This window comes from Carya illinoinensis, chromosome 3 (genome assembly GCF_018687715.1).
Source record: "Carya illinoinensis cultivar Pawnee chromosome 3, C.illinoinensisPawnee_v1, whole genome shotgun sequence".
NCBI classification, from domain to species: Eukaryota; Viridiplantae; Streptophyta; class Magnoliopsida; order Fagales; family Juglandaceae; genus Carya; species Carya illinoinensis.
The window spans coordinates 20,423,533-20,439,480 of NC_056754.1; the positions used below are offsets into that span (position 1 = coordinate 20,423,533).

Sequence of the window (15,948 nt, forward strand, 5' to 3'; positions counted from 1 at the left end):
GATGATCAGATATTGATAAAAGATTACCACAAACATATGGAGCTGAGATCAAATCATGGAAAATCAAGAGGGCTGGATTACAAACTTACAAAGTGAAGTGGCCAACCAAACGGTTTGGTTGGTTGTTGAAGTGTACTGAGATTAATTCAGTTCAGTTTAATTTTAACCTGAGTCTAACATCTAAATATATAATTTTTAAATTACTAAATTTATCTCAATTCAAAACTTTTTTACACGTAGGATCTATAATTATTTTCAACTTAACATATCTTTACACACAAAATCAACAATTTTTTTTTTAATTTTCTATAAATAAATATAAACTCATTTTAATATCTAAATACATTTAAATTCATTTTAGATAGATTTCACAAAACTTATTTTATTATCTTAATTTATTATTATTTATAAAAAAATTTCACTTAATTTAATTTAATTCAGCTCTTTTCAACTCAGCTCAAGTTAACTTTTACACGCAGGCTTGATAGCTTTGTTAACTTTGAACTGAAACACTTGACGACATTGACTTGAAGAGAGCAGCAAATAAGGACTTGGAGCCTGGAGGCGATAGGTTGCAAAATTTGTGCGTAAATATTGGAAAAATCCAAGGATGGTTTGGTCAAGTAAAAGTTTCTTCCTACATATCCCAGAGTAAACCTGCAAAATTCAACTCGGAGACCCAAGGCTTTCCTTAATCGCTTCGCGCACTGCCACCGCTCGCTTCTTTCAAACGCTCAATGGCCGCTAACAATCCTTCGCAGCTGCTTCCGTCAGGTCTCTCTCTCTCTCTCTCTCCCTCTCTCTTTCTCTCTAGAAAACCGAACAGAAGATTAATCTTTTCCTTTTTTGGGTTCTGTCATGGAAAACATGCAGAACTAATTGATAGGTGCATTGGGTCAAAGATATGGGTGATAATGAAGGGGGACAAGGAGCTCGTTGGTACTCTCAGGGGCTTCGACGTCTACGTCAATATGGTCCTCGAAGACGTCACAGAGTAGTATGTTCCTCACTCATTGCATGTGTATTGTATTAGGGTTTTAGTTCTATTTACTGATTTATGATAATGGGATAGTGAATATTGGTCTTATATGCTTATGTGTGTCAATTGGGTTTTCTTCATAATATTGCGGGGAAGGAAAGCAAAGGGATTCTGGAGTTGAAAGTTAGGACTTTTATTATTGGTATGGCTTTAGGCTCTCATTGTTGGTTTTGGCTTTATGCTGTCGGAAACTTCTGTTTAAGCAAGCCGGTAGTTGTATAATGCTCCAGCTTCTGATGGTATATTCATTTGTCGGCTATCGTCATTATGTTGCTTGAGAGTTGTGGAAAAAAAAAATGGTTGAGGTGTATGTTTTTTTTTTTTTTTTATTGGCACCAGGTATCCAGGAACAATGTCCCGACTAATCCTAGGGGTGCACAGGCTCTTGGCAAGAAGTTTTCCGCAAGTGCACATCTGGTAATTCAAGAAGAATATCCTCTTGTTAGATGGCCCCTAGAGATTGTTTGCACCCAAGGGAATTTGAACCTTAGATTGGAGCATACCTTCAATCCCAAGGCCTTTACCACTTGAGCCAATCCCTAAGGGTTAGATCGAGCTGTATGTTGGTTTGGGCTTTGTAAATATGAATGGACTGCGTGACATGGACAAATTTTTGGTATGCTAGTGTTATTGCTGAAGGTGCCAGTGAAGTGTTCCCTTTTACATAAACCATCGAGAAGTAGGGTTTCATCCCCAGTCATGGTAAGTCTGTAGGAGTCAACTAGGCTGGAGAAAGCATACAGCTGCTTGGTTTTAAATTCATCTCAATCATCTTAACCTTTTTAGACGTTCTTTTGCAAAATATCCCATTTCACATTCTTGCATGGGCTATCCGTTGTCATTAGAATTTTTTATTTATTTATTTTTTTTAAGTAAACGGTAGTATTAATAAGGATAGGCATAGCCCAAGTATACAAGAGATAAGACCTATCTACGTCGCTATAGATGACACAAGAAAATCGCTGTTGTTAGAATATAATGGAGGCATTCAACCCCTGGCTCTGTGGTTCGTAGCCGCATGTTCTAATCTTCTGAGCTACAGGTCTCAACTCCCATCCCATCTCCACTGCATTTTTACTCTGAAAAGAGAACCTTTCCTCTCATTAGTTGTCTTCATTTTGGGAGATCTTGCTCTGGAATGCAAGATGTTTTTTTTTTTGCTAAACCCAAATGCTTAACGGGCTGTGCCATGGTGTAATCTTGAAGATGTTTTTATTTCGCTATGGTTTACCATGGAATTTTTTTTTTTTTTTCCTAATAAGAGAATCCCTTCATGGAAGCCAGTGATGAAGCTCAAGGCATTTGATTTTCCATTCTTTTGTTAGATGTCTATCACCCTGTCGATAATTATAGTTGGAGATACAACTTGGTTGGAGTTGAATTTGTTTTGGTTATGTTCTCTTAGACTGAATGGTCCGCTGAGTTATTCCACTGAACTATGGGAATTTAGTAGTTCCACCCTCATTTGTTCATTCTTTAGTTGTCTTCTTGAAATTTGGAAACTTTGAATTTGCCAGTTTACATAGGACACGAGCCTTCTAATTTTCTAAAGGTAAGAGAGGTGATTAGTAGCTATCCGGGTCTCTATCCATCTCTCATCAGAATAACAGACAAAAGTTAGGTCTTTTTTTTTTTTTTGGATTAGCACCAGGTGTTCAAGAACAGCATCCCGACTAATCCCAGGAATGCACAGGCCCTTGGCAAGAAGTCTTCCGCAAGTGCACCTCCGGTAATTCAAGGGAAAAATCTCCCAGTATGATATTCCCTAGAGATAGGGGATTTGAATCTTAGACCTTGGGGGAGTATACCACCAAGCCCAAGGCCTTTACCACTTGAGCCAACCCTTAGGAGTTAGACAAAATTCAGGTCTTTATTCTATCCTCTCTATAAATCGTCCGACATACAATCTATTATTTGTATGGGCAAATGCTCATATCCATTATAGAGGATTTCAAATCTTGTGGGAAAAAGGATGGAAAGGACACTTGATTTACAATAAGAACACAAAACTTAATGTTGGATCTCACATATTTATTTCAGATTTGTGTTAAGCTGATTCGTTGTCTAGTGATTTTATTTTTTGGCAAATCTTTGTTTGGAAGACATTTCCCAATTGTTTGAGCATTTTTACTTTTTACTTTTTCTTCTTCTTGTGGTTCTCTTTCCCATTTTTAAGCTCACACATGTTGTTGCTTGTACAAAAGATAAAGACTTAAGCACTCACTATTCATTATTTTATCAATACTTTTCACTACTTATTACTACTATTCACTATTATTCAATATTTTATTATTACTTTTTTACTACTATTCACATAATATCTTAGATAACCTCACTACCAAAATGCAACCTTAAAAGGTTCTTCCAAAGTATCCTAACTTATTTGTGATACCTACATGCATAAATGCATGCATACATGTGAAAGGCTGGCAAATCAAATGCTACTTAATTGTTATAGCTACATGCATACATGATGCATTATGTGGTGTTGTCTAATAAGTGGTAACATATATATCCCTAATGGAAAATTTGAGCCTGGCCCCTAGTGCCGATGCCCTCCTTTCTGAGTTTTTGAAGGATCGTGTCCTAGATGGCTTTGTAATCGCAGAAAATTTTCTTTTTTTTCGGTGTGAACAATGTGCTTAGCTTTGTTGGTATTTTATTTTCCCAGTTTGAGATTCAAATTGTGGCGGAGGTTTTATTTACACCAATAGATTAAATAGTAATTCTCACAGTAAGCACCCCCCCCCCTCCCTCCTCTTCCCTCTTACCCACCCCTTATGTGTGCGCACTATTTGCCTGCTTGTTGTTCACAATAATTATCCAGCTACTTTTTTTGTATCATTAGAAATCTTAACAATTAAAGGATTCCTGCATTATTCCTGATTTTATTTGCTTTTCTGCTTCTATGTTTGTAACAGTGAGATCACTTCTGAAGGGAGACGGATAACAAAGCTTGATCAGATTTTACTAAATGGAAACAACATTGCCATTGTAAGTGCATTGATGTCTCTTTGTTTTTCCCCATTTTTTGCCCATAAACAATTCAAAAGTCATGGGCCATTTGTTCGAGTCTTTTAATTTTGTTTTTCAAGTCTCAATAATATATTCCTTCCACCTTTGATTTAAAATACCTGTACTTAACCTCAGCTATCAGTTTTAGAAGTCCCAAAGCATTTAAATATTATATACTAAACCCTCTCATTTGAACTACTTTCTGCAAGACTGATGTTAACTGTTTTTGCTTCTTGTAACCTATGCTAATGGAGCCTTATCACAAAAAGAAATGTTTTAGATGTCTATCTAAATCACCCGTTCTTACACGTTTGTGCCAAATGCAGCTCGTGCCTGGTGGTTCGCCTGATCCAGAATGAGAGTGCCGTTAATCTTTACTTGGTTCTTGATTTTTCTCCCTTTTACTCTGATTGGTGGGTTAGATTACTCCTCTGTTTTAACGAGACTTCTAACCACCAAGATGCTCCTTTCTCCACCACTTTGTTCTCTAGTAGTGATGGTTGTAGGATAGCGTGTGGTGGTCTTTTCCAATGATATATCATGGAGTATGATGGATTGTTTTTAGCGGTTATCCAGACTTATGCATCTTTTTCAGGTGCCATGAGCCCTACTGTTCCTTCCATTATCTTAATCTTTGTTTTGAAATGAAGCGTGGAGTTTTATCTATGTGGACTTTTAAAGTAGAAGCTCAAATCGGCAGTTTCAAGGAGATTTCTCCTCAATACTTGGCCAAGGGAGATTTTCTTCGCATATTCAATGTGTTCTAAAATACATCTTTTAAAGCAATTGGAACACTTTCAAGACACCTGTACTGTAAATAGCAGATAATTAATTAATCGATAATAATTGTTAACAATTTTGTCTCAATCAATCTCGTGCGTTCATTTAAATAGCACATCCAATGGTTTAATTGGATGTAAAGCAAATTTGATCTGTAGACTGCAATGAGAATTTTGAGTTTTAACATGAAATATTATAATATTATATTATAATATTATTATTATTTTAGAATTTGAAAATTTTAAATTATTTATTATATTTTATATGGTAATTTGAAAAAGTTGTAAAGATGAAATGAAAATTTTGAAATTGAGATGAGAATTTCTTGGTGCCAAATTAGAATGTAATAGCTAGGAAAATTTTTCTTTTTGGGGGATGGGGGGAATCTTTGGTTTTAAAAATTCTCATATCAAATTCAAAAATTCTCATTTCTATATTACAATTTTTTTAAATCTATATATAAAATATAATAAATAATTTAACTTTTTCTTAATTTTTTTAAATTTTAAAATAATAATAATATTAAAATATAATCTTTTAATATTTCTCTTAGAACACAAAATTCTCTAATACCAAATTGAACCTAATGGCCAGAGGCGAGTTTTCAAAAATAAAAGAAAGTACAACTCCTTACTTCATGCCTGGCCCTTTCAACAATGCTCCCGCCCATTAGCACTTAACTACCAAGTAACATAAGTGGCCGATCACATAATATCTAAGGAACTCATATACTTAACTAGTTAAGCAATGAACATATACTCACATAATTGAAGTCTTCTCTCAGCTTGGTTCTATGTCTTCTCGAAAATACTTCTCAAACCCTAACTCCTTAATTGATGATAGACCCTTCCTCTTTAAAATACCTTGCCTGCAATGTGAGAAAAAGATTCCTTTAGCTATGAATAAGTCTCTCAAGTGACATCGTTTACTCCCTGCTCTCCACCTTTTTCGAGTTGAGAGAAGACCCTAGCCTTGTTCTCCACCTTTTTCATACGGCACCCCAACACTTCCTTTGGCTTAGGACAGAGGGGGGTTCACTAGTCATCCACAAGCGGCAAGATGGGGATTGCGGTGTGGTTAGCCCCCAAATTTTTCGAGTTGAGACACATGAAAGGTGGGGTGTATCCAAGATCTCTAAGGTACATCTAGCCAACATGCCATCATCTCTACTTATTGTACTATCTAGAAAGGGCAAAATAATGGGGAGCCAATTTGAGGCTGTTGGTGGGTCACTAAAGCCTATTGGTAGGGTTGAGGCCACATGTACACTCACTCCCCTATTTCAAATTCCTACCTTTTCTTTTAAAATCATCATACTTTTTCCTTCAATCTTGAGCTTTATGCAAGTTATGGCATAGCAGTTAGAAATTCTTATCTTTGGATCTCAAGTTAGCCTCTACTGCCTCCACTCTTGTTGTGTTTGGAATATAGTCAATAAGTCGTGGGGAAAGGTACCCGTACAAGGTCTCGAAAGGGGTTTTGGTTGACATATAAGGGTAGAATTATTCCATCACTCAGTTCGAGGAACCCATAGGGACCAGTCATTTGGCCTGCCTCCTTTAAAGCACCTCAGATAATTCTCTAGAGTTTTGTTAACTTTCTTAGTCTGTCTATTGGTTTTAAGGTGATAGGATGTGCTTAGTGACATTTGGACTCCTTGTAGGGCAAATAATTCCTGCAAAAAATGTCTTGTGAAGGTTATGTCTCGGTCATATACAATGGATAAGGGGATGTTGCCCAGATGACTAACACAAGAGGGGGGGTGAATTGATTTGTATTAAAAAAATAACAATTATAAATCAAATATATAATATAAAATATAAACAAAATATGAAATAACAATAAATATAAAGAGTAAGGGTAAGAGAGAAGCAAACTCAGTATGTTAACGAGGTTCGGCCCTACTGCCTACGTCCTCGCCTCAAGCTACCCGTTGAGAATTTCCAAATTCACTATTCAACCTCCTTCAGGTGGAGATAGAAACCTATTACACCTTTGAACAACACCGCTACAAACGATCCGTGTAGAACACCCTCTACACTTGCAATCACCTTACACGTGGTAATTCAACTATTCCCCATGTAGAATACTTTCTACACACACAAGGGTTATACACACCCTTTTTTTGATACAAAAGCTGATAGTGGGTAAGTTATCAGAAAACACTCCTCAATGAGTGAAATAAGAACAATATAGAGCAAACTATATCTCTCAAAATGAACAAGGATTAATGCTCAATGCTTAGAGAAAAGAGAATGAAAGCTTTGAATGAATGTTGTATGCTCTTGGTGTTGTAAATGTGAAACTCTCAAATGATCTTAAATGTGAAATTTTTTTAAAAAAATCAAACCTAATCTTTTACTTTTGGCATATGACAAAATGAGCACACTTTCCTTTTCAAAAAATTCAAACCTAATTTTTTACTTTTTGCATATGACAAAAGGAGCACACTTTACTTTTCAAAATTTTCAAACAAAATCATCTACCTTTTGTATAAGTCCAAACAAGCACCAATCACTTTTGAAAATATTCAAATAAAACATGCACATGTGAAAGATAACAATCAATCATCTTTAATATTCTCAAAGTTTAACCCTTTAATCAAGGCATGCACATGCAAAAGATGACAATCAATCATCTTTCAAAATTTTCAAATTTAATTTTCAAAAATATTCATGCACATGTGGAAAATGTATTTTAATGCTTTATGATAAAATATTAATTTTGAGCATTAATCCTAATTTTAAATTTTGAAGAGATTTACAACATTACTCTATAATTTTAATGTGAACTTGTTCCCTTCTTGCTCATGCTTATTTTCTTGATGTGCTTGACTCCATTGTGTAGACAACTTGAGCTTGAGACTTCTTTATTCTTTAAATTCATTTGTTATCATCAAAATATATGTGTAAATATATAATTACACAAAACTTGAAATCTTGGGTTCAACAATCTCCCCCTTTTTGATGATGACAAATACTTGATAGAACCTGAAACCTGTATTAATACTTAAGCTCCCCCTGAGAATGTGCGTTAGTTTTTCAAGCAAAAGTATAAATATAATTCCAAGTATATATAATAAGTTTAACAATTCAAACAATGTTAATGTTCTAGTCTAACACTTCTCCCCTTTTTGGCATCATTAAAAAGGATCCACAACAAGTAAATGGATCTGAAGAAAACGGTACGTTAGTAGACATTGTAGATAGTTAAAAAATAAAAAATAAATTTCATCCGTCCGTGATCCGACAATTGCGGCTGGAGATTTGAAAAAATCGCCTGATGTTGTTAACAAATGAGATTGAAGGCTCTGAGTTTCTAAAAAAAGTCATTTTCACCGATTGGAAAAAAATACATTGCTCTTTGACTTGGATGATAGCTTGTCTTGTTCTTTATGCTATCTCTATAAAATCAGTCCTGAAGTTCATCCAATCCGCATCAAAATTTCTTTTCATCTCTATAACTCATCTGCATTCCTTTAACATTCTTGTTTTAAGCCTTCTATTCTTTTCTCAATGGTTCATTCTTCTAACATTTCCCTAGATCCATCCATGAGGCATTCTGCATCTCAACCTCCTGTCCTTTCTGCAGCAGTCATTGGTGCCATGTTGCAGCAGGAAAATAATAATCTGACTAATAAGTCAGATTCTGATGCTATTTATGACTTGGTGAGTCTTGGAACTCGCTACTCTTCCTCTATTGTTGCTTTTTCTCAGCGGCTACAAGCTAAAAATCATAAAGTTGAAAAGCTCAAAGAACAAATTGTTGTATTTCAACGAATTGTTCAAGAGTCTCACACAAGGGAAGGAATCATTCGACAGAAGAATAAACAGTTGAAATCTTTATTAGATTCTTCATTCCGCTTACCGGTTCCCATGGATAAGAATGACATGATATTGTATGAAGAGAATGAGCGTCTTAAACATGAGGCTAAGAATCTCAAGTTTATGTAAAAGTATTTAAAAAATCTATCTCTATTTTTATTGACTCTAGTCTATCTTTTAAGAGATATTCATAGCATGCATCATACCTATTTCTCTTCTGATTATACATAATCTATCTTTTGGTAAAGATTTTGTGAAAATATCTGCTAACTGATCGTTTGTGTTTGTGAATTCTAGTACTATATCGCATTTCTGCACATGATCTCGTAGAAAATGATATCTTATTTCAATATGCTTAGTTCTAAAATGTTGTATTGAGTTCTTTGAAAGATTTATAGCACTTGTATTATCACATTTGATTGGAATGTGATTATACATGAGTTTAAAATCTTCAAGTTGTTGCTTCATGTAGAGAACTTGAGCACAACAACTACCCGCAGCAACATATTCTGCCTCAGCAGTAGATAGTGCAACAGAATTTTGTTTTTTACTAAACCAGGAAACTAGTGCATGACCTAAGAAATGACATGCTCCACTAGTACTTTTTCGATCTATTTTACAGCCAGCATAATCTGCATCTGTGTAACTGATTAGATCGAAAGATGTGTGCTTAGGGTACAATAACCCTAGGTTAATTGTACCACTAAGATATCTAAAAATGCGCTTAACTGCAATTAAATGTGATTCTTTTGGAGATGATTGAAAGCATGCACATAAGCACACACTAAACATAATATCTGGTCTACTGGCTGTTAAATATAATAAGCTACCAATCATACCTCGATATATCTTCGAGTCAACTGGCTTACCGGATTCATCTTTATCAAGTTTAGTTGATGGGCTCATTGGTGTTCCAATTTCCTTAGCATTTTCCATCCCAAACTTCTTCAGTAATTCCTTAATATATTTTGATTGATTGATGAATGTCCCACTTTTTGCTTGCTTAATTTGTAATCCGAGAAAGAATGCAAGTTCTCCTATCATGCTCATCTCAAATTTATGCTGCATAGTCTTAGCAAAAACTTGACACATATTTTCATTAGTAGCACCGAATATTATATCATCAACATAAATCTGAATCAAAAGAATATCATCTTTTTCATATTTAATGAAAAGAGTTGTGTCGATTTTTCCTCTTGAAAAACCTTTTTCAATCAAGAAACCACTGAGTCTCTCGTACCAAGTTCTAGGAGCTTGTTTAAGTCCATATAGTGTTTTTGTAAGTTTGAAAACATAATTTGGGGAAATATGATTTTCAAAACCTGGAGGTTGCTCAACATATACCTCTTCATTTATAAAACCATTTAAGAAAGCACTTTTAACATCCATTTGAAAAAGTTTGAAATCTTTATAACAAGCATATGCAAGTAGCATTCGAATAATTTCTAATCTTGCGACAGGTGCATATGTCTCATCATAATCGATTCCTTCTTCTTGATTAAAACCTTGGGCTACAAGTCGAGCCTTATTTCTAGTAATGACTCCGGACTCATTTTTCTTGTTTCTAAAAACCCATTTTGTTCCAATAATAGTATGATTTTTGAGTCTAGGAACAAGTGTCCAAACATCATTTTTTTCAAATTGATTCAACTCTTCTTGCATAGCTAGAATCCAAGATTCATCAAGAAGTGCGTCATCAATATTTTTGGGTTCAATTTGAGATAGAAAAGCAGTATGATTGCAAATATTTCTAAGAGATGATCGAGTACTTACACCTTGTGAAGGTTCTTCCAAAATTTGTTCCACTGGATGATCTTTCACAAATTTTCACTGTTTGGTTGCATCTTGTATTAAATTTTGATGATCTTTCCTGATGGCTCCATGTTGAACTTCCTCTATTGTTTTCTCTTTGTTGAGATTGAGACTTTCTGTGTTATTTATACCTCCTGTTTCTTCATCAATAGATTTCTTGGAGAGTGGAGAATTAGATTCATCAAATACTACATGCATAGATTCTTGTACAGTCAAAATCTTTTTATTGAATACTCTATAAGCTTTACTATTAGTAGAATACCCGAGAAAGATACCTTCATCAGATTTTGCATCAAACTTGCCTAAATTATCCCTGTCATTCAAAATAAAACATTTGCATCTAAATACATGAAAGTAACCAATGTTGGGCGTTTTTTCATTCCAAAGCTCATAGGGGGTTTTATCTAACTTAGACCTTAGCATAACTCTATTTATAACATAACATGCAGTACTTAACGCTTCGGCCCAAAATTAACTAGGCAAGTTGTTCTTATTGAGCATTGTTCTTGCCATCTCTTGAAGAGATCTATTTTTCCTCTCTACTACCCCATTTTGTTGAGGAGTTCGAGAAGCAGAAAATTATGCACAAAACCGTTTTCATCACAAAATGTTTTAATATTTTTATTAACAAACTCTTTTCCCCTATCACTTCAGATACTTGAAATAGTATAGCCCTTTTCATTTTGAATTCTCTTGCATAACTTGGTAAAGGCATTATGTGCCTCATCTTTATGAGCAAGAAAGATGACCCAAGCATATCTAGAGAAATCATCAACAATAACAAATGCATAATATTTTCCTCCTAGACTTGCAACTCTATTTGGTCCAAAAAGATCCATGTGTATCAGTTGCAATGGTCTAGTAGTGGAAATATATTTCTTAGTTTTAAAAAAAGTTTTTGTTTGTTTACCAAATTGACATGCATTACAAATTTTGTCTTTAAGAAAATTTGTTTTTGGTAAACCTCTCACAAGATCATTTTTTGAAAGTTTGGAAATAAGTTCCATATTGGCATGACCTAATCTTCTATGCCATAGCCAAATAGTTTCATTTTGAACTGAAAAGCAAACAGCATCTTGTGAGGTAATTTCTTCAAAATCGATTGTATAAACATTATTGTTTCTAAAAGCAATAAAACAAATATTACAATCATGATCATTCAAAATAATGCATTTATCCATTTTGAAAGTAACTGTAAATCCTTTATCACATAATTGACTTATGCTCAAAAGATTATGTTTTAAACATTCAACAAGTAGAACATTTTCAATTATGAGAGAAGATTCATTACCAATTTTACCTATTCCCACGATCTTCCCTTTCGAGTTGTTTCCAAATATCACGTGTCCTTCTTCTTTAGATCTAAGATCAAAGAACTTAGTCTTGTCTCCCGTCATGTGTCTTGAACATCCACTATCTAAAAACTACTTATTTTTACTTGTGGATGACTTCATGCATACCTATAAAAACAATTAAAAGGATTTTTCTTGGTACCCAAGTTCTTTGGGTCCTTTATTTATTAGTATTAGAAGAAACAAGATTTTTAGGTACCCATATGGCCTTAATAGTCATTGTATGATTTCTTCTAATAGGACAAGTATGATAATTATGACCATTTCTATTACAAAAATTACAAATAGCATGTGACATATATGAAAAACTTGAATGATTATAATAATATCCTTTTTTGACAAAATTATTTTTATGAAAATAATTTTGAATATTAGTCTTTGATGTAGAATGATTATCAAAGAAATGTTTATAAAGTTTGTATTTTTGTTTTGGCATATATCCCAAACCTGCCTTGTCAAAAACACATCTTTGACTACCAAGAAGTTTTTCAAAATTTCTTTTTTCATTCGTAAAGTTTTCTACAATATTTTCTAAATCGATTTTCTTCTTATTTAATTCAAGATTTTCATCTTTCAAAATAATACTTTCTTTTCTTAAAATTTCAATTTCGTTTGTTAAAGAAGAATTTTTCTTTTTCAAAGCAGTATACTTGATACCCAATTTTTCAAATTCCTCATAAATCTCTTCTAAAACATTTTGCAATTCTTCATATGAAGGATTTTCAATATTATCAAGATTTGTTATCTCAATGTCATCTTTAGCCATAAGATAAAGATTTGCTGATTCTTCATTGCTTGCTTCATTATCTGAGCTACTTGAATCATCATCCAATGTAGCTTTCATTGCTTTCTTGCCCTTGTTTCGATCTTTCTTTAGCAGAGGACAATTTGGCTTGATATGACCAGGTTTATTGCATTTATAACAAATTAAAGTGTCATTTTTACCTGAATCTTTCTTGGAAAACTTTTTGAAAGATTTCCTCGGAGGAGTTCTATTTTTCTTCAAGAATCTCTGAATTCTTCTTGTTATCATTGTAACTTCTTCATCTTTATCGTCATTTTCCTCATCCTCATCACTTTCACTTTCATGAGGAACAGCTTTAAGTGCTAAGCTCTTCTTTGGCTTTCCTTCTTCTTCTCCTCTTTTCAATGTGTACTCATGGGTGATAAGTGACCTGATGAGTTTATTGATTTCGAGCTTCTTGAGGTCTCTAGCTTCAAGAATCGCTGTAATTTTTGATTCCCAACGTTTTGGTAAAGAGTTGAAAATTTTCTTACTATCTCCACCTTGGAATAAACTTTGCCAAGATCTGTCAAACTGTTTATAATGTTAGTAAAACGAGTGTGCATACTAGAAATAGATTCATCATCATTCATCTTAAACATTTCATATTCATGAGTAGGAATATAAATTTTTGATTCCTTAACTTGCGAAGTTCCTTCATAAGTTACTTCCAAGTTATCCCAAATTTCCTTTGCCGTAGCGCAATTCATTATTCTATTAAACTCATTTCCATTAAGAGCATTATATAATAAATTCATAGCAGTTAAATTTAAAGAATAAAGTCTATCGTCTTCACGATCAAACTCTTCTTCTTCCTTTTTGACCTTTACTCCATCAACCACTTTTATTGGAATATAAGGTCCATTTACAATACATTTCCATATTTCTCTACCTTGAGTTTGAAGAAATATTCTCATTCTAACTTTCCAGAATGAGTAATTATCTCCACAAAAGAGTGGAGGCCGACTGCTAAATTGACCTTCACCAAATGAAGCTGCAATGTTAGCCATAAGATCTTAACTCAAAAGATAGTTAATCTTATAATAGAGCTCTTAGCTCTGATACCAATTGTTGCCCAGATGACTAATACAAGAAGGGGGGTGAATTGAGTTGTATTAAAAAAATAACAATTATAAATCAAATATATAATATAAAATATAAACAAAATATGAAATAACAATAAATATAAAGAGTAAAGGTAAGAGAGAAGCAAACTCAGTATGTTAACGAGGTTCGGCCCCACTGCCTACGTCCTCGCCTCAAGCTACCTCTTGAGAATTTTCAAATTCACTACTCAACCTCCTTCAGGTGGAGATAGAAACATATTACACATTTGAACAACACCGCTACAAAGGATCCGTGTAGAACACCCTCTACACTTGCAATTACCTTACACGTGGTGATTCAACTATTCCCCGTGTAGAATACTTTCCACACACACAAGGGTTATACACACCCTTTTTCTGATACAAAAGCTGATAGTGGGTAGGTTATCAGAAAACACTCCTCAATGAATGAAATAAGAACAATATAGCGCAAACTATATCTCCCAAAATGAACAAGGATTAATGCTCAATGCTTAGAGAAGAGAGAATGAAATCTTTGAATGAATGTTGTATGCTCTTGGTGTTGTAAATGTGAAGCTCTCAAATGATCTATTTATAGGCATATGAGACTTCATATTCAAATTTAAAAAGATTCACATGTTAAAGACAACATCATTCACTTTTTCAAAAAATTCAAATAAAAGGTTCTTCTTTTTCAATTGTCAAAGACAACATCATTCACTTTTTTAAAAAAATCAAACCTAATCTTTTACTTTTGGCATATGACAAAATGAGCACACTTTCATTTTCAAAAAATTCAAACCTAATCTTTTACTTTTTGCATATGACAAAAGGAGCACACTTTACTTTTCAAATTTTTCAAACAAAATCATCTACCTTTTGTATAAGTCCAAAAAAGCATCAATCACTTTTGAAAATATTCAAATAAAACATGCACATATGAAAGATAACAATCAATCATCTTTAATATTCTCAAAGTTTAACCCTTTAATCAAGGCATGCACATGCAAAAGATGACAATCAATCATCTTTCAAAATTTTCAAATTTAATTTTCAAAAATATTCATGCATATGTGGAAAATGTATTTTAATACTTTATGATAAAATATTAATTTTGAGGATTAATCCTAATTTCAAATTTTGAAGAGATTTATAATATTACTCTATAATTTTAATGTGAACTTGTTCCCTTCTTGCTCATGCTTGTTTCCTTGATGTGCTTGACTCCATTGTGTAGACAACTTGAGTTTGAGACTTCTTTATTCTTTGAATTCATTTGTTATCATTAAAATACATGTGTAAATATATAATTACACAAAACTTGAAATCTTGGGTTCAACAGGGGAGTCCATGTAATTTGAAGGTGTTAATGAGGAATAACTTAGTAAAATCGTGGTTGTATAGAGGTGTTTCAGAGGTGAAGTGATTTTATTTGGTGAGTCTATCAACAACTACCCATAAATTGTTAAACCATAGGAACTAGGTAGTCTTTCAACAAAATCTATTGATATGTGGGTCCAGGGTTGGGAGGGAATAGGCAAGGGTTGTTGTAAATCACTTGGGTGGGTATTATCCACATTTTTCCTCTGACACACATCACACTCACATGTGAAATGTTTCAAAATCATTTTTTATCCCATGTGTAATGCCCCCAAACCGCCACTTGGGATGTAATAGAGATTTGGAGTGTTGGGACATGGGACACAAGATTACATATCCTCATTCATGACATGTAATACGAAATGCATTATAGTTTGCAACAAGCAGTGTATAATAATCGCAGTGGAAATAAGAGTGATAAAAATAATTGATACCAAAATAAACTAAACATCCCAAATATATTAATTAACCATAAATAAGTACTTCCACACTTAAGAGGATCTCATAGGTTCAACATAACATGAGAGATAGATAGAATCCTATAATACATTATCTGACTAGCTCGCATCCACTCTATTTTATATAGAGTCAGAGCTATGAACATCAGAATGAAGTCCATCCTCTTCTCCAAATCTGGCTCATCCTCAATCATTTGTAGCCAGTGGTTCATCTTATTTGTCCTCTATCGGTCATGACACAATTTCTACCATTTCAGGGGGAATTGTAGTGGAACTACCACGATGAGATTTCTTGAAATCTCATTAAGTTAAACAACCAATTTGCACAAAGATAAGTTATGCATGATAAATTATAAACATGAGATGCATGTTATGCAGAAAAATAAATATTTGTCTCCCATCCAGATTCCTCAACATTTTCAAAAAATTTTGATACA

General features: G+C 33.6%; 1 protein-coding gene across 1 annotated transcript; it reads left to right on the forward strand.

The window, feature by feature from the left end:
- Window positions 1-525: 525 nt before the first annotated feature.
- On the forward strand, window positions 526-4,718 carry LOC122303718 (sm-like protein LSM5). The gene is made up of 4 exons (XM_043115625.1): window positions 526-774; window positions 874-997; window positions 3,961-4,033; window positions 4,381-4,718. Exons 1-4 carry the CDS (start codon window positions 738-740, stop codon window positions 4,411-4,413), a joined length of 267 nt encoding a protein of 88 aa, XP_042971559.1. The 5' UTR covers window positions 526-737; the 3' UTR covers window positions 4,414-4,718.
- The last annotated feature ends 11,230 nt before the right edge of the window (window positions 4,719-15,948 follow it).